At 37.1% G+C, this 18,835-nt stretch overlaps 1 protein-coding gene and 2 pseudogenes across 4 annotated transcripts in view; 1 reads left to right on the top strand and 2 right to left on the bottom strand.

Annotated features, from left to right (window-relative positions):
* The window catches only part of MAP3K2 (mitogen-activated protein kinase kinase kinase 2), a 112,229-nt gene that overhangs the window by 50,273 nt on the left and 43,121 nt on the right, over positions 1-18,835 (top strand). Inside the window, exons 2-3 of one of the 4 annotated variants that reach the window (XM_019718001.3) lie at positions 11,655-11,770; positions 16,128-16,196. The exons of 1 other annotated variant lie outside the window; for it this stretch is intronic. In XM_019718001.3, the coding sequence (XP_019573560.2) occupies positions 16,190-16,196 (7 nt within the window). In that variant the 5' untranslated portion in view covers positions 11,655-11,770; positions 16,128-16,189. The remainder of the gene's footprint in view (positions 1-11,654; positions 11,771-16,127; positions 16,197-18,835) is intronic. 2 more of the 4 variants (XM_019718000.3, XM_074334507.2) reach the window with 2 other exon arrangements.
* On the bottom strand, positions 7,229-8,178 carry LOC109438225 (syntenin-1-like; annotated as a pseudogene).
* Positions 11,782-16,112, bottom strand: LOC109438243 (serine/threonine-protein kinase 38-like pseudogene; annotated as a pseudogene).

The following is an 18,835-nucleotide window of genomic DNA, read 5'->3' as shown; positions in this document are numbered from 1 at the left end:
ATGGAATCTCCCTTTTTGTTTAAATATGTTTCCCATTCTGTGTTTGTCTGAAGTTCATTTATAATTGTACTTAGGTTATACAGTCTCTGAAAACTGTTCATAAATGACATTGTGTCCTTTCCAGGGTATCATACCTGGAGACACAGGATGTCTATATCCCCTTCATATGTGATGTTAATTTTGATCACTTCATTAAGGAGTGTCCCAAATGCTCCACAGTATACTTAGTGACCGCATTAAATTTGAGTTAAAATACGATAAAGTGTAGGGATGAAATTTAGACTATATGAATATATACAACAAAGATTTTTGTATTGAAAATTTTAAAATGCGTCAATGACTTAAACAATAACATTACAAAAGAGGATGGCCAGCAAGCCAGTGAGATAGTATTTAACATCATTAATCGTCAGATAAATGTAAATTAAAACTCTAGCGAAATATTACACAACCAACAGAATGACTAATAGGTGTCGTGGGGATGTGGAAGAACTGTAACTTTGTTACATTGCTGGTGGAGTAAAGCAATTGATACAGCCACTTTGAAAAAAATGTTTGGCCATATCTGCTAAAGCCAACTAAGCATGTGTTGTAGAAACCTAGCTATTCTTTCCTGGGTACATATCGAAGAGAAATACGTGTTTGTGTTTACCAAAAGACATGTTCAGGGAGGTTCATTAGAACCTTTATTTGTAATAGGCCAAACCTGGAAACAGCCTTCATGCCCATCAGTGGTGGAATGGGTAAATTAATTGAGTTTATAGTCATGTACAGGCTCACCTTGGAGATATTGCAGGGTTCGGTTCCCGACTATCGCAGTAAAACAAGTATCGCTATAAAGAGAGTCATAATCTTTTTACTGGTGGAGGGTTGTGCTTTCAATTTGTAAAAACGCAATGTCTGTGAAACACAGTAAAGCAAAGTGCAATAAAATGAGATGTGCCTGTAATAGACTATTACACAGCAATAAATATAAACAAAATACACAGATAATGTGGAAAGATTTCCGAGACATAATAGATGTTGAGTGAAAATAAATATAAAAGAGTGTGTCTTATGATTCAGTTAATATGAAATGTAATAACGGGCAAAATTGATTTTTGATAATGTCAAAAAGGTGGTTCCTCTTGTGGGGAAAGGGTGAACTGGGTCTGGATACAAGGGAGCCTTCATGGGTGCTGGAAATGTCTATTTTTATCTGGTGGTGAGATGAGTGAATGCGTCTGTAAAATGTATATTTAAAATTTCTGCACTTTACACTAGATAACTTCTGCATTCAAAAAATTGGAGTGGTAGGTAGAAAATGTCTTCTGTCATTTTCTATATACTTGAAATATTTTGTAATTAAGTAAATTAATACAATTGTAATGTGAATTCTTGACTCAAAAGGAATAGAAAACAGATATGATTTATGAAAAGACATGGTAATAATCAAGTACTTTTTTGGCTTTGGAATGTGCTCTTATTGTGTAGGCTTGAGATGTGTTTCAATCCAGAACAACAACAGTTAGTTGTTCAAAGAGGTGCACTGTGTTTCTTGGCCTGTCCTGGCTATTTCATTTTTTTCGTAGGTTACCTAAATATTCAAGAGCACCTGAGCTCTTGAATATTTAAATAATCTCCCTCATATCTTTCTCCAAAGAAAGATGGGAATAGGTGTTTTTGTTCCCAAGGTTTTCCTGCATATGAACCCGGTGCTTGTGTGCATATGTACGCGCATGCTAGGTAGTTGGTGGGGGCTAGGTGCAAGCTTCAAGGAAAAACAGCAAAACAGAAGAGGGCCAGGGATCAATAAAGCAAGTCATTGACAACGTATGTCCTCTCAGGTGACGGGAGTGCTGACAGAATAACTGAGTAGGCACTGGCAGTGAATTTAAAAGTATGATATTCCTACATGTGTTGCAGTTGGACTATTTACCCACAGACGGTTGACAAAAAAGTAAAATAAGTGTGTGGGTAAGACCTTCCAGGTACTGATGTGATTCACCTTTGCTTAGTTTTTTCCTATTAATTGTACACTTAATTTTGGGTTTTTTTCATGTTTTGCCAATTTTAGCCTCATAATATTCGTAAAAGTACTGCAGCTGTTTTTATAAATGTAGTGTTGAGCTGATTTTCATTAGATTCGTATATACTTCTTTGATTTAACGTGTGGTTTGGGGAGTTGCTATTGCTTTTCCTGAAAGAGATGTTATTGATTTGTTTAATTGGAAAATATTTTCCTTTTCACAGTACTTTATTTTGAGATTGGTCAAGATTTGTCTTAAAAACTTTGAAAAACTCAGTTGAAGCTTTACATTTGTAGAAAGAGAATGCACCGAATAAAAACTTCCTCAGCCACTTTGTGGCACCCTCTGTGTGTATATGGTATGGTAGGAGAACTTCTCATGCTAGCTGTTTTCCCAAAAGTTCAACTGGAGTGACATACAGTATTCTAGAAAGTGCACTTGAGTGAGGAATAAGAAAGAGGTATTATTAGGTCCTAATGTTGCCCAACTTTACGGCCTTGAGTAAATTATCTTTTTGGCCCTCAGATTTCTTATTAGATCTTTGTTTTTCAACTATTTAAGAATTAGCCCTGTACTTGCCTTGATTAATAAGCCCTAAAAACTAAGGGAGTGTCATGGGTGATTGACCTTGGTTGTAGTACTGATAGGTTGACGAAAGGAGCATTTTCATGTTTTATTTATGTTATATTCCATGTATTCATATATTTAAATTTTGTCTTTGATAATTCTTTAATATTATTTGACATTTCAAAATAATATTACGACTGAAAAAAATTAAATAGTTATAATGTTGAATTTGTTTTTCTCAAATTCTATATATGTCATCCCCCAGGAAAGAATTACTAGACTATGTCAGTGGTTGTAAGTGGCAGCATGAAAGGGAAATACATACAGCGGTGTTGTAAAAATTTGAATTAGTTGCAATATTTGAAAATGAGGAGATATCACATTAAAACTTGGAGCTTTTTGAAAATTCAGTTGATCTGCTAATAACCAAGCCTGAATTCCTATAGGAAGCTGTTGCTCCTCTAGATGGCAAATGATCTCTATTCATAGACTCTGTCACTTCTGTTATCTCTTCCCTCCCTTTCTTCCTCCCTCCCTTTCTTTTTTCTTCCTTCCTCCTTCCCTCTTCTTTCCTCCAGAGATATAATTCATATACCATGAAATTCACTTTTTAAAGTATGCAATTTAGTTGTTTTTAGTATATTCAAAGAATTGTGCAGCCATTACCATTATCTAATTCCAAAACATTTCATCACCTTGTGTACCTGTTTGCAGTCATTCCTTATTTCCCATACCCTGGCCCTAGGAAACTACTGATCTACTTTCTGTATTTACAGATTTGCCTACCTGGATATTTCATATAAATGCAGTCAAAAGTATGTGGCCTTTGTTCTGGCTTTATTTCACTTAGCATGGTGATTTCAAGGTTCATCCATGTTGGAGCAGGCATCAGGATTTCATTCCTTTTAATTACTGTTGTATTGAATGGATACATACTACTTGTTGTTTATCCATTTACCAGTTGATGGACATTTGAGTTTCCACTTTTCAGCTCTTACAAATAATGCTACATCCAATATTAGTGTACGCGTTTTTGTGTGGTTATTTGTGTTTTCAATTCTCTTGGGTATAAACCTCGGAGTGGAAATAGTGATTCATAATGGTTCCAGTTTCTCCACATCTTCGCCAACACTTGTCATTGTCTGTCATTTTGATGATAGCCAGCCTACTGGGTGTGAAGTGGTATCTCATTGTGGTTTTGATTTGCATTTTCTTATGACTCATGATATTAAGCATCTTATCAATTGCTTATTAGCCATTTTTATAACTTCTTTGGAAAAGTGTCTACTGAAATCCTTTGCCCATTTTATAATTGGGTTAGTTGTCTTATTGTTGGGTTGTAATAGTTCTTCATGTATTCTGTATACTAAACCCTTATTTATTTGCAGATAAATGATTTGTAAATATTTTCTCCTATTTTGTGGGTTGTCTTTTCACTATCTTTAATTCTGATGAAGTCTTATTTTTCATTTGTTGGCTGTGCTTTTGGTGTCACATTTAAGAAATTATTGCCTAATCCAAGGTCATGAATGTTTACACCTCTGTTCCCTTCTAAGGGTTTTATAGATTTAGCTTTTACATCTAGGTCTTCAATCCATTTTGAATTAGTTTTCACATACTGTGTGAGGTCGGGATCCAACTTCATGTTTTGGCATGTGGATATCCAGTTGTCCAGGACCACTTATTGAAGACTCCTTTATCAGTTGTCTTGGCACTCTCTTGTGTAAAATCATTTGACCATAGATGTTTGGGTTTATTTCTGGACTTTCAGTTATGTTCCACCAGTCTCTATTCTTAAGTTAGTTAGTACCCTCACTGTTTTGATTGCTGTGTGGCTTTGTGGAAAGTTCTGAAATCAGGAAGTGTGAATCCTCCAGCTTCCCCCCGCCCCCAATATTGTTTTGGATATTCTGGGCCCCTTGTAGTTCCATATTAAGGATTAGCTTTTCCATTTTTGCAAAAATAAAAAAACAACAACAAAATACCCATTGGAATTTTGATAGAGATTGCATTGAATCTATAAATCACTTTAAGAGTACTGCTGTCTTAAAAATATTGTCTTTCATCCCCGAACATGAGATGTGTCCGTATATTTACATCTGTTTCAAAACAGGAGTGGCTAGACTGGACATCCTTGTCTTGATCCTGATCTTAGGGGGCATGCATCCAAAATTTCACCATTAAGTATGATGTTAGCTGTGGGTGGATGCCCTTTATCAACTTAAGGAAATTCCCCTCTATTCATAGTCTTTTTGAGTATTAAAGGCAGTTAGTTTTGGCACATACATTTTCTGTGCCTTTTGAGATTATCATATGGTTTTTGTCTTTTATTCTATCAATGTGGTTTATTACATTGATTGATTTTTGTATGCAGAACCTGCCTTGCTTTTGTGGGATATATCCCATAGGTGCATTGTATTTAATCCCTTTTTTATTTTCTGGATTAGGTTTGCTAATATTTTGTTGAGGATTTTTTGTATCTGTGTTACAAGGGTATCAAACCATAGTTTTTCTCTTTTTGTAATGTCTTTGTCTGGTTTGGTTATCAGAGTAATGGCTTCAGTATTTTCTTTAAAAAAAATAATTGGTAGTAATTCTTAAATGTTTGAAGCCATCTGGTCAGGGACTTTTTTATTTGTGGAAAGCTTTTCATTTCTAATTCAATCTCTTTTTATAGTTCCATTCAGATTTTTAATTTTCTTCTTGAGTTGTTTTTGGTAGTTTGTTTCTTTCTAGTAATTTGTCTTTTTCATCTAGGTGATATAATTTGAGTTGTTCATAGTATTCTCTTATTTTTATTTCTGTAAAGTTGGCACCTTCTTTAATTTCTGAGTTTAGTTATTTGTGTCTTTGCTCTTTTTCTTGGTTGATCTAGCTAAAAGTTTGTTGATTTTATTGATCTTTTCAAAGAACTAATTGAGTGTGTGTAATTATCTTTAAAGTTTATTGGGGTGAGAGTTGTTAAGAAACTAATTTTTTGTTTCATTGATTTTTAAAAATATTTCTGTTGTTTTCATTTTATAGTTTATTTCCATTCTAATCTTTATTGTGTCCTTTTTTTGGTTTGCATTGTGTTTAAATGCTCTTTTTCTAGTCTGTCTTATAGTATAGGATTAGGTTTTTGTTTTGAGACCTTTCTTTTGTTTTTGTTTTTTTTACAGACCAAGATTTAACTTTATTTGTACATATTTAATTGGAATAGGCATAAATCAAAAAGAAGAAAAATAAAGCAGGATAAAGTGTCAATGCCGTTTTCTTTGTAGGGAGGAGTCAGGAAATGGAAGAAATTACCAGGACAACATTCTACAGACCATCCCAAAGTAGCTAGGTTACATAATAGTAAGAGTAAAATGTCAAAATTAGGTATTATCCCACTTAATCTACAAATGAAAACTGGGAGTCAAAATGTATCCTACTTAGTAAAAGAATTTTTACATTAAATCTGTATAGTGGTTCGTTTCTCAGAAAATGATATTAGTCACTTTATTTTTTAAGATTTTATTGGGAAAGGGGAAAATGACTTTATTGGGAAACAGTGCATACTTCCAGGATTTTTTCCAAGTCAAGTTGTTGTCCTTTCGATCGTAGTTGTTGTGGTTGAGAGGACGCGCTCCAACCACTTGAGCCATCCGGGAGCTCAGCGGCAGCTCAGCTCAAGGTGCCGTGTTCAATCTTAGTTGCAGGGGGCGGAGCTCACCATCCCTTGCGGGACTCGAGGAGTCGAACCGGCAACCTTGTGGTTGAGAGCCCAGTGGCCCGTGTAGGAATCAAACCGGCACCCTTCGGTGTTATGAGCATGGAGCTCCAACCGCCTGAACCACCGGGCCGGCCCGATACTAGTCACTTTTAGAAGAAAGAAGTTTCCATTACACAATAACTAGAAAATCTCAAATGCAACTAAGCAGCTATGCTATAGCTCAGTATGTATCATTAAATTGTTCTGGGTTAGTGTACATTTCAGTTTAACATAGAACTTCATTTGCGGTCTTTAGAAAGGCAGCAATAGTTATATATTTTGGCTTTTATTCTAGATGCTTGACATAGTTAAGGCCACAATTAAAGCATATTAATTGAACATAGTTAAAATGTAATGATAGTCAACACAATCTCATGCAACCTACAAAACACTGTATAATACATGGAATGAAACCAGTGTTATTTAATTGGTGTTTTACAGACACACACACACATACACACAGAGAACTGAAAAAAACAACAGAAAACAAACAAATAAAAAACCTATCAAAAGCAATCATTCTAAATGTACTATGGTAACACAGTAAAAATATACCATGGAACTAGTTATATGAACAGTACTATTAATACCTAGGATAAAGGTGACTTCTAACACAAAGCTAAGCCTGCATCAGTCGTTGTAATCATAATGGCTTGTAAAAGCATCAGGTTTCCAGTAGAGAAATTGTTCTATGAATGTCAGTAAATCTTTTCAAAGTTTCACACCTATAAAACCAGAATAAGGCTATAACTATCTAAAGTGTGAATAGATAGCAAGATTTCCAGCCATAATGTAAGGTCCTCATGCAGCATATGCTTTCTGGCCCCTTGAAAGCTTCATGTGCATAATAGTAAAGTTACGATGCCAAAGAAGTAAAGTGGAGAAGTTCAGCAAAGTTTCCATCGTGCCATGACTTTTAAACCTCAGGAATGGTGTGGTCCGTCAGGCTTTGCATAATGCTTGGTGCCAACTGTTTAATAATGTGTTCAAAGATAAAAGCAGACATGATTTTTAGGACTAACTGTAGTCCCAAATGTTGACAGTATGTCTGCAGTTTGAGAGTCCTTCAATCCAATGACATTCTGTCTGTTAATTTCACAGATGTTATGTTCTGTGAGAAGACTGCTTCTGGCTGCAGAACTGTCGTTCACTATGGATGATGTTATTTTTCCATTTTTAAAGATAAAACCAACATGTCCAGTATGTCCTTATGCATAATAATTGTGTGTTCAAAGGCTGGTCACGAATAGTCCTAGTAATCTTCTCTCCAAAAGCCTGTCTTAGCACCTGTGTGCTTTATCAGAGCTCCAGCCTGCACAGTTCTCCCTATTGATCCGGAGTACTTGGTCCTCAATCTCAGACCAACCGGCCAGGCTGCAGAATTTGCCTGGACTAGCTGAACAAACGTATCATTATCTACTGATTGAAGCCTGAACCCAGTTTTTCTATGTTGATCCTTACACAGAATGACTCCACAAATCAGTTGCTTACTTTCTGCTCCAGAATTACAGCATCATTACCAGGTGCAGGAGCCACCACCATATTGTTCATACTGGAAGGTCTTGCTACCGGCCCCTGGGTTGGTGCTTCAGGGTCTGTGGCCACATTTGCATGTATTTCTTCTTCATTTAAACTCAGGCCCATGTACTGAGAGAGCTCTGGATACAATTTAGGATAGAGATTTCCATCTTGAGAGATGGGAGCAGAAGCAGACAAAATTGCTGGGTTGGCAGGGTTTTTGGAAAAGGCCTGAATTACTTTGTCTACCTTTAAGTCTTCAAGAGATGGGTACAGAGATATTTTTGCAGGATTTTTTCTAGGCTGCAGGAACCCGCTTGCTGCCGCGGACTCCTCTGGTCGCTGGCATCAACTTATGAGACCTGATTTGCCAGACCCAAGGGGAGGAAAGCTGCACGACCCCTGCCTTCGGCCCCTCTTACCGTAAACATTTACTGCTATAAATTTCTAAGTTGTACTTTAGGTGCATGCAGTAAGTTTCAGTATGTTTTGTTTGTATTTTTATTCACCTCAAAGTACTTTCTAACTTCCCTCCTGATTTCTTTTTTGACCCATTGGTTCATTAGGAGTGTGTTTTTTAAAGTCCAACATTTGTGAATTTCCCAAATTTCCTTCTGTTATCAGTTCCAAATTTCATTACATTGTTGCCAGGGAACATACTTCATATGACTCCAGTCCACTTATACTTACTGTGATTGGTTTTATTGTCTTAACATATGGTCTGCCCTGGGCAAGTGTGCTAAGTGGAAAGTGTATTTGAGAAGAATGTGTATTATGCTGTTTTGGGGTTTGAATGCTATAGGTGTCTAGTAAGTCTAGTAGTTTTATAGTGTTATTCAGTTCTTCTGTTTTCTCATTGATTTTCTGTCTGCTTGGTTTATTCATTATTGAAAATGGGACATTAAAATCTCCAGCTATTATTTTTGAATTGTCTACTTCTTTCAGTTCTATCATTTTATTCTTATTTGTGAATCTTGTTATGTGTACATATGTTTATAATTACTACATCTTGTTGATGAGTTGGCCATTTTTATTATAAATATGTTTCTTTGTCTCTAATAACAAATTTTTATGCTATGTTCCATTTTGTCTGCTATTAGTATTGCCACTCCAGCTACCTTTGGGCTACTGTTTGCATGGTATATCTTTTCCCATACTTTTACTTTCAACCTATTTTGTCTTTGAATCTAAAGTAAGTGTGTTGTAGATAGCATATAGTTGGGTCTGTTTTCTAATTTTTTGTGCTAATCTCTATCTTTTAACTGGTCTGTTCATTCTACTTATATTTAATGTAATTACACGTGTGGTAGGGTTACATCTGCCATTTTGTATTTGTGTTTTATGTGTTATGTCTTTTTTTGTACCTCATTCATTCATTACTGCCTTCTTTTGTGTTAAATTGATATTTTCTGTGCTATTTTAATTCTCTTGTTTCCTTTGCTATTATTTTAAAATTCATTTTTTAGTGGTTGACCTAGGGATTAAAATTAACATCTCAACTTAAAACAATGTAGTTTAGGTTAATACCAACTTAATAACAGTGGTATACAAACACTTTTATATAACTCCATCTCTCCCCTTTGCTTAGTGCTGTTATTGTTATACAAATTATATCTTTATGCGCAATATTGCTTTGTGATTATTGCTTTATTCAGTTTCTTTAAACTTGTGTATTAGTTCCCTGTTGCTGCTTGCATAGAAAAAAGTCGACATGACAGGCCTCACTGCTTATTCTTAGAATGAACTGCTTATGAGGTCCACCCTTGGCTGGCATCTGAGAACTTGGAATTCAGGAAGGTTCCAACCTACCTAACTGATAAGAACGGTTCACTATGCTTAAGATGCTTACAAACAGTATAATTTATGCTGAACACCTGCTTTTCTTCTGGGAATCTGGAATTTTGGTATGTGCTAGGCAGAGGATGCCTGTATAAGCCCCTAATAAAAACTCGGGGTGCTGAGTCTCTAATGGTCTTTCCTGGTTGGTGACATTTGGTTCTGAGGGGAATTAAGTGTGTCCTGTGTGACTCTATGAAAAAAGGATCCATAGGGGCTTGCCTTGGCCTCCTCTGGACTTTGTCCCATGTGCTTATTTTGCTTTGTATCCTTTTGTCATAATAAATTGCAGCTGTCAGTAAGACTGTAATGCTGAGTCCTGTGAGTCTTCTAGCAAGTCATTAAAACTGGGGTAGTCTTGATACTCCCTACATACTCTGTAACAGATTCCCACAAATTGGGTGACTTAAAACTAAGTAAGTTTATTATCTTACAGTTTCGGGTGTAAGGAGTCTGAAATGAGTCTCACTGAGCTCAAATCAAGGTGTCAGCATTGTTGTGTTCCCTTTAGAGGTTCTAGGGGAGAATCCATTTTCTTGTCTGTTCCCTTCTAGAAGTTTCCTGTATTCATTGGCTCATGGTCACCTCATTCTATCTGCAAAGCTAACAATGACTGGTTAAGCCTTTCTTATGCGGCATCACTTTGACACTCACTTTCCTGCTTGTCCCTTTCATTTATAAGGAGCCCTGTGATTATGTGGGGTCCAACCAAATAATCCAGGATAATCTTCCCATTTTAAATTTCTTATTTTATCATATCTGCAAACTCCCTTTTGTCATGAAAAATAATGTATCTGCTGAGGTTCTAGGAGTTGGGGTGTGGACATCTTTGGGGTGGACCATTTTTGTAGCTATCACAATCAGGAGAAATAAAGAGTTAGAAACAAAGAATGCATTTATTCTGTCTTTTATCTTATGTAATTATCCCTACGGATCCTTTTTTCATAGAGTCACATAGGACACACTTAATTCCCCTCAGAACCAATTATCCACAGGTCTGCCTGTGGATTGGACTTACTGTCTAGTGTCCTTTCATTTCAGCCTGAAGGACTTCTTTTATATATCATGTAGGGCAAGTCTTGTTGTGATGAATTCTCTGTCCTTGTTTGTCTAGGAATGTCTTAATATCGGCTTCAGTTTTGCAGGATGGTTTTGCTGGATATAGGATTCTTGTTTGAAAGTCTTTTTGTTTCAGCACTTTGAACATGTCGTTCTCCTGCCTCCTGGTCTCCTAGGTTACCAGTGATAAATCAGTTGAGCATCTCTTGTACATGATGATTTCCTTCTCTTTCGCTGTTCTTAAGATTCTTTGTCTTTCAATAGTTGATTATGATGTGTCTAGGTGATTATGATGTGTCTAGGTGTGGATCTCTTTGAATTTATCCTACTTGGAGTTTCTTGAGCTGGGATGTACCGATTATTTTTCATCAAATTTGGGAAATTTTGGGCCATTATATCTTTTTTTTTTTTTTTTTACAAGGATGGCACAGCTCACAGTGGCCCATGCAGGGATCAAACCCACAACCTTGGTGTTATTATTAGCATCCATTCTTTCTTTTTTTTTTTTGACATTTAAAAAAATAGTTTAATAAAAATACACTAGTTCTACAAGCAGCCTTCATGGTCATTTCTTATATTCAACATTATTTTAATCAAATTAAAATAATGTCATGTCCTCTTGTTAAAAAAGAAGTCCTGTTGTCACAAGAAAAGCAACTTTACATTTTATATAATACGGTACACCTCCCCTATGAGTATACAGACTGCATATATAAAGGTCACCAGTATCTCTGAATGCAAAGTAAATATATTAGTGGAGTGCTTGAGTGAAGGTGTTAAACTTCCTCCTCCTTATAAACATGTCACTCCCTACTGTGGAGTTTATGTTATAACATGATGATCAATTCTATTTTTTAAATAACCAGTTTATTTTCTTTTTTAAATTTCTTAAAACCATGATAGAAATTGTCTTCATATATATTTTATAGGTGTCCAAGCCAATAGGACAAGTCTTCTTAACACCAACTATGGAAGATGGCTTTTATTGATTATCGAGACCCAGAAGATTTGCAGTAAAACAGCAATACTGCAGTATTACCTGCAGGTTAGCCTATGTTGCTTAAAATGATATGTGTTTCTCCTGAATTGATTAGAGGTGTTACAGTACAAAGCCACAGCACACACAGGCAGAATGGACTTTAATACGCATGTAGGCAGTGCAATTAGAAAGGGATGTACGTTTCTTTTATTCCAGTACCTTCATATAATAAAGTTAACCGGGGTCAGCCTGGTGGCTCAGGCAGTTGGAGCTCTCTGCTCCTAACTCTGAAGGCTGCCAGTTCGATTCCCACATGGGCCACTGGGCTCTCAACCATGGGCCACTGGGCTCTCAACCACAAGGTTGCCAGTTCAATTCCTCGACTCCCGCAAGGGATGGTGGACTGCGCCCCCTGCAACTAGCAATGGCAACTGGACCTGGAGCTGAGCTGCACCTTCCACAACTGAGATTGAAAGGACAACAGCTTGACTTGGGAAAAAAAAAAATCCTGGAAGTACACACTGTTCCCCAATAAAATCCTGTTCCCCTTCCCCAATAAAAAAAAAAAAAGTAAATTAATAAATAAAGTTAGCAAAAATAATAAATATTTTTAAAAAAAGCCAGCTGGCCCTGCCAACCAATTCCTGTAGTAGTCTTAGAAATCCTAGTTCTGTAGAATTTCCTCTTGTAGTCGTAAGCACCACCATCTCAGGAGTATTTCAGTGTATTATTACCTACGCCAAGCAAGCCTGGTGATACAGCTACCCAAGTTCTCTTGGTTGTGGACGAATGTGATCTTCACTCATTGTTGCAACCTGCACAACACAAGCCGTGGGAAGGCGAGGGAGGCGGCGAGGGTTAGACTATAATAAAGAGACAGAGACTCATATACAGTTAAATAACAGAGGACCAAGGGACTTGCAGCCTCAAGAGACTGGAGCCCCGAATCGGGTCACTGATAGTATTTATTGATTACAGACAATGAGCATCACATGATTAGAGGCAGGGTCTGTGAAACTCTCACACCAATTCAAAAAATGATTTCAGTACCCAATTATTTATCCCAAAGCAGCCGAAGCATGTCATCCCAAGATGACTAAGGTGCGGTATGCACCACCCTGGGGGAGAGAGTCTCTCGCGGAGAAACTGTCCCATGAGCTGAGCAGAAAGAGCTTAATCTTATCGCCCTAATGGGCCTCTCTCACAATAAGGCGAGAGGGAGTAGCAGAGGCAAGCAGCAGCTTCCCACAAGAACAAGAGGAAGGAGGGGCAAGGCTCCTTTTTATTTTTTCTTATTACAGCTCATTGGGGTCTCAATGGGGTCCCGTCAGGCTTGAGTTGTCCCTCCCGCGAGGAATCTTACTTGTCTTTGACCACAGACCCTTCTCTTGAAGACCAGGTGGAGAGACTCAGGATATTATAAACTCAATCCCAGAGAGGCACAGCCCCACAACTTCTTTCCTTAGAGAAAGGTTGGGGGGGACAGACGGCTAGGCTGCTGGGTGACCACAACTCATAATTGCCCAGCTTTCATTTATGTGGGGATAGTGGCATGCTGAGTCAACCCTTCAAACCTTTTATAGGTGTAAATTGAGAAAAACCCAGTCTTTGGATTTGTAGGCTGGTTCTGTGGTGTTTGGCACTGGTTGTAAAATACCAGATTCAGGAAAGTCATCAAAATTTGAAGTATCATCAATGCTCTTGATTTCTATAGGGATTGCTGCTGGCCTTTCCCTGGTGTGCCCCCAGTCTACAGCTTCAAAAAAGGGATGACCTTTTATTTCTTGTATTCCACTATTTCCAGTTCTATTTTCAGAATCAATATAAAATCTAAGAATTAAATCCTTGGCTTTCTCAGATATAGGAACCTCTGGAGGAAATACCAGAGTTTCTTTTCAGTTCATCACTTTTCTATATGTTTCTTGAGGTGTTTCAGAGCAGAAAGGTGGATAGCTTATTAGCATTTCATACATAATCGCTCCCAGTGACCACCAGTTGCACAATTTATTGTATCCAGTCTGCATGAATACTTCTGGTGCAATGTAATCTGGCGTCCCAACTGTGGAATATGCCAGTTGTCTCCTGTTCTTCTTCCATGTTTCTGCTTTCCTCTGAGTTTGTGTTCTGAAATGAGAAGTCACTTGATGGATTGTATGTAAAGTTTCTGTAGAATTCAGTCCTGTGAGCTTTCTTTAATCCCAAAATCATATAATTGCACATGACCCTTGACATTCAATAAAAGTTTGTCTGATTTAATATCCCAATGGATGAAACCCAACTGGTGTATCATATCTATTGCTAGAACAGTCTCTGAAATGTAAAACTGTTTCCTCTTCTGTCAAGGTATCTTTCTTCATTAGCAATGTCGTCATGTCACCTCCAGGAAGAAATTCCATGATTAGATAAAGATTTCTCTTATCTTGAAAACTATAAAACATCTTCACCACCCAGGCACCATCTGCTCCTACCAAAATATCTTTTTCTGCTCGGATATGAGCCACCTCTTCTTTTTCAAGCATATCAGTTTTTCTCAGTATCTTCATTGCATAGATATGGCCTGTATCTTTCTTCTGGACCAGTCGCACCTCTCCAAACGCTCCTCTTCCTATAACTTTCAGAGACTCAAAGTCATCCAAGCCACATCTGGTCCTCTTGAGCTGTAAGAACTCTGTTTCCTTGTGAGCATGCTGTGATCGGCATAACTTTTCTCTTCATCTGCTAATCCTTCTTCCATGGCCACTTCTAATTTCTTCTGGTTTCTCTCTCTTCATGTGGTAAAATTAGGTTGCTGTAAAAATTATCCCGCGTGAGCTTGGCCACAGTCGCTCTTTCCCGGGTATGATTGCTCATAGGAAAGGTGGTTGTTGTCCCTGCCGTCATTGCCATAGTAATGGAAATGTGTCTCCAGGACTGCTGAAGAATCTACAGAACCGTTACCAAAATCTCCAAGTCATAAAAGCAGAATAGCAATGACTGCCTCCAGTTGTGCCCGCAGCCGGCTCTGCCTCCTCACGGACCGCAGCTGGCCCGGCATCCATGCATTATTTCTTGAAATATTCTTTCTGCTCCCTTCTTTTTCTCCACTACTATCATGCATTTGTTGGTGTGTTTGATAGTTTCAGTTACTTTCCAACTCCAAAATTTCTATCTGGTTTCCTTTTATAATTTTTGTTTCTTTATTGGTATTCTGTTTGATGAGACTTCATTCTCATACATTGTTTAGTTTCTTAGACATGGCTTTCTTAGTCTTTGAACATACTTAAAATAGCTGATTTAATGTCTTTAGTTAAAGTCTGTGTTTTTTGTTGTGTGTGATCATGAAGACTGCTCAGTTAGTTTAGACAGAGATTTCCTTAGATGCCTGGAATCAGTAAGTCTCACAGTCTTCTTTGAGAGGTTCTGTGTGTGTGTGTTGTTGCGGCCGGCCTTCAGCATCATTCCAGGCATTTACAGCTACACCTAGTCTTCACTTACTGCTGCTCAGTCCCCTCAGGTTAGCCAGAGATGAAAGACTAGGCCTTTCTTGACTATGCTGTGGCCTGGATATTTGTGTGACTTCTCGATCCCCAGGAATCTTGGAGCTTTTCAAAGCTATCTATTGACATCTCATTCCTCAGCTTTTCTAAAAAAAAAGAAAAATTTTATTAACCTAGTGTTTGTCCCAACTGTTTTCCCCTTCTTCAGACGGTTGAGGTAATGCAATAAGTGCCTGATAGGTTTCAACAAACACCCCAAGAACTGTAAGAACTTTGAATCAGGTAAAATAAAGACAGTCTTTTAAGTGGGGTCTACCATCCAACTGCTAGAGAGGTAAAGTATGACAGTTTCAGGGGAATTGGACTTTGAAGGCATTCCAGTCCCATTCTGCCCTCTCCAGTGATTTACAGGTGACTGTAACGGTGACTGTTGGCTGTTGGTTTACATTGCTGTTAATACTTTGGAGCTGGGAGTAGGGGTGGGGAGAGTTAAGTATAATAGGGAAAGTCAGAACACCCCAAGACTCTTTTTATTGAGATTCTTAAATGCTGCCTAGATTGCTGCAAGGCTTTGGTTAATTTCAGAGTTCTAAAAAAGTTGATTCTGGCAATTTTTTCTTTTATGGAAGAGAGAATTTTTGTTGATTTTTTTTGTTTGTTTGTTTTTGTTGACGTCTTCACTTTTGATTCTGAACATGTCCCTTTTTATTCATCATTGTATCTGCCATTGTTCTGTAAGAATGAGTTTATTAGATTATCTCTTAAGCTTTCTGACTTTCAAAAATTCTGGTTCTTTTTTCTATCTTAGATAGACAGGAACCTGAAAAATACTGAGTTAAATTTAACATAAAATAACAATTTAGTATTTTTTTAACTGACTTTATGTGTGTGGTTGCTTCTTCTGTTTCTTTTTATTTATTGACATGTGTGTCTTTTTACCTACTCAGGCAGTAAAGAATGCTGATGGGAGAACCATTTCCCTAATTTTCAGATTGTTGAACTGGTTGCCATGATGGGTGAGTTCAAACTAAAGGAATTTTTTGTCCACAATTAAAGGATAAAATGGGGAGAAAGGGCCGGCCCGGTGTCTCGGGTGGTTGGAGCACCGTGTTCCTAACACCGAGGTTGCCAGTTCGATTCCCACATGGGCCAGTGAGCTGTGCCCTCTACCAACTGACTGCCTCAGTGGGGGGTAGCACAAGGCTCATAATACCAGCATGGGTCAGGGAACTGTCCTACACAACTAGACAGAGAAACAACAGCTTGAACCAGAGTGGGTGGGGGGGGAGGTAGAAAAAGGGGGAAAAAATGAGGGAGAAAAATGTTTTTGTGTGTGTATGACAAACTTTTTTATGATATAGATTTATGTAATTTTTTATATTTATTTAATAGATTTTCATTTAAAGCACTTGTGTTAACTGTTACTGTTTTGGAATGACCATTTTATGTAGGTGATAGATGGGACATTTAAAATAAACTATTAAGATGGATTGTGATTTTCTTAGAGTCTGATGGCCAGAAAGAATACTTGATAAATTATCCTGAGTTTTAAAGGTTGAATAAGTCCTTGGGAATTAATTGTTATGATTACCCAACAATGTAATAATATAGATAGACTAAAAAGAGTAGCAGCATAAAAATAAAAAATTTTTATAACAGAATAGAGCAGCAAATCATTGGTGCTCAGGGAGGATATGTTTTACAACTCTTGTGAATATCCTGTGGTATTACAATGTTAATGGAAAGGGAGACTAAATAATAGGAATGGATTATGGGTGTTCAGTTTACATATTAATTTGTTTTCTTCCTTACCTCCATTTTCTTTTTTCCTTTTCTCCTTGCTATTGAGGATTCTAATGTGAGGCAGGGATTGAACGGGGAAATACTAGGAAGAAATGGCGCGAATGGCCCACCCTATCCCTAATGGGGGAAAATGGACTGACAAGTAGTTGGAAGTTAAGTTTGTAAATTTAGACTGATACTGATATCTTAATTCTGACGTATACTTGCCCATGTTTGTCTTGTCACAGTTTTCCTATTGCTTCCTTAAAAGTTGTAGTATTCATTCATATATATATGTATACACACACACACACACATACGTGTGTATGTATGTGTGTGAGTGTGTGTGTGACATTATAGGCCAAAGAGCTTAAATTTGTCTATGTTCTTCAGTGTGCCAGCACACTTTCAGAGTTTACTTGTGGCAAGCGTGTAAGCCAAAACTCCACCTTTCCACTTTGTAAATTTCTCTTCCACTTTCTCTGAGTAACCATGACTGCAGTGCCATCGTTCTTCTTTCTTGCCAGCTTCACCTCCAGTTCCAAACTGGCTATCCTTTTAGGGAACTCCTTTCTACTTTTCATGTTAGTCGCTCTTATTTGCAATCTGAACTGTGTGTTATTCAAATTGATTTCTACAATACTACTCAAATACTTCACTATAGTAAATAACAAAACAAAGAACAGCCATTGCTTAAAAACATGTACAGAGGTAGTCACAGAAAACCATACTATTTAAAAGTGTGAGTCACAGATATTTGAATTTTTGATTTAGGATGTTCTCTTGTCATTATTTTTCAAGTATAATGAATAAGCATATAAGGTATCTAATTAAACATGTCTAATAAAAGGTTTTATTTGAAATTGTTTTCCAAATATTTTCTGTTTTTGTGCTCAGCTAAATGTCCTTTTAACATGTCCTCAGAAACCCATTACTGCTTCTGTTCAACTATAGGTCAGACTCTGGTCATCCTTACTGCCTATTGGATCAACTCATGATCCTAAAGCATTTATAACCTGTCTAATCTGGCTAGTACCTATGGCCACCACAGAGATTCTTAATAGAGTAAAACAGCATAAGAATTGTTAGCATAGTGCTCGTGGGGTGTGGTGTATCTCAGCACACCAGTTGGCTTGATCTTCTGTGCATTTCTTAGCTTACATCTTGTCAGCCTCCTCAAAGTAAGTTTCCTATTGGGTACTTATCTACTATGTGATTCTTCTTCAAGCCAGAAGAAGAAGGCACTCAATTAAATTGCCCTTTATTAGTATGTCATCTCTCTAAGGAGTTACTTTTATTCAAATGGCCCTCTTTATTTTTATATATCTACAATAGCTAGAGAACAGTACTCAGTTTTGTTTTTTTAAAACAAGGAAAATAGTATTATGTAAATGTGATAAAATTTTAAGCCAAATCCTTCCCAGGCATTTATTGATTTTGGTATTGTGATATTAAACGTGAAAATGCCTAAATTCAAATTTTTACGTTTTTTTCTAATTAAGAAAATGAAACATAGATACATTTAAGTATTAGAGCTCCTCTCTCCCCAGTGTAGAATTAAGGCTCTTACCTTTCTCAGGAAGGTTACATCAGACAATTTTAATCTAGTTGAGATCATTCTCACCTTATTGTTTGCCAAGGAAAGATTTATTTTTATCAATTAATGGCATAGTCTGGCTTGGACCCATGGACAGCACACATGTGATTATATTATGCCCAACAGCTCACTTACTACTGTTCAGCTAACCTAACATTATGATGAAATTTTATTTTACAAAGGATGCTTTGTGAAAGATTATAACATTTTCTCTAAACCTGGAATTTATTAATATAAACCCATGGAGCCATTAATTTTCATTTTAATATGCAAGTA

This window comes from Rhinolophus sinicus, chromosome 17, assembly GCF_057876585.1.
Source record: "Rhinolophus sinicus isolate RSI-liver-muscle chromosome 17, RSI-T2T, whole genome shotgun sequence".
NCBI classification, from domain to species: Eukaryota; Metazoa; Chordata; class Mammalia; order Chiroptera; family Rhinolophidae; genus Rhinolophus; species Rhinolophus sinicus.
Note: the sequence above shows the minus strand (reverse complement) of the source record. Positions and strands in the feature narration are given on the sequence as shown.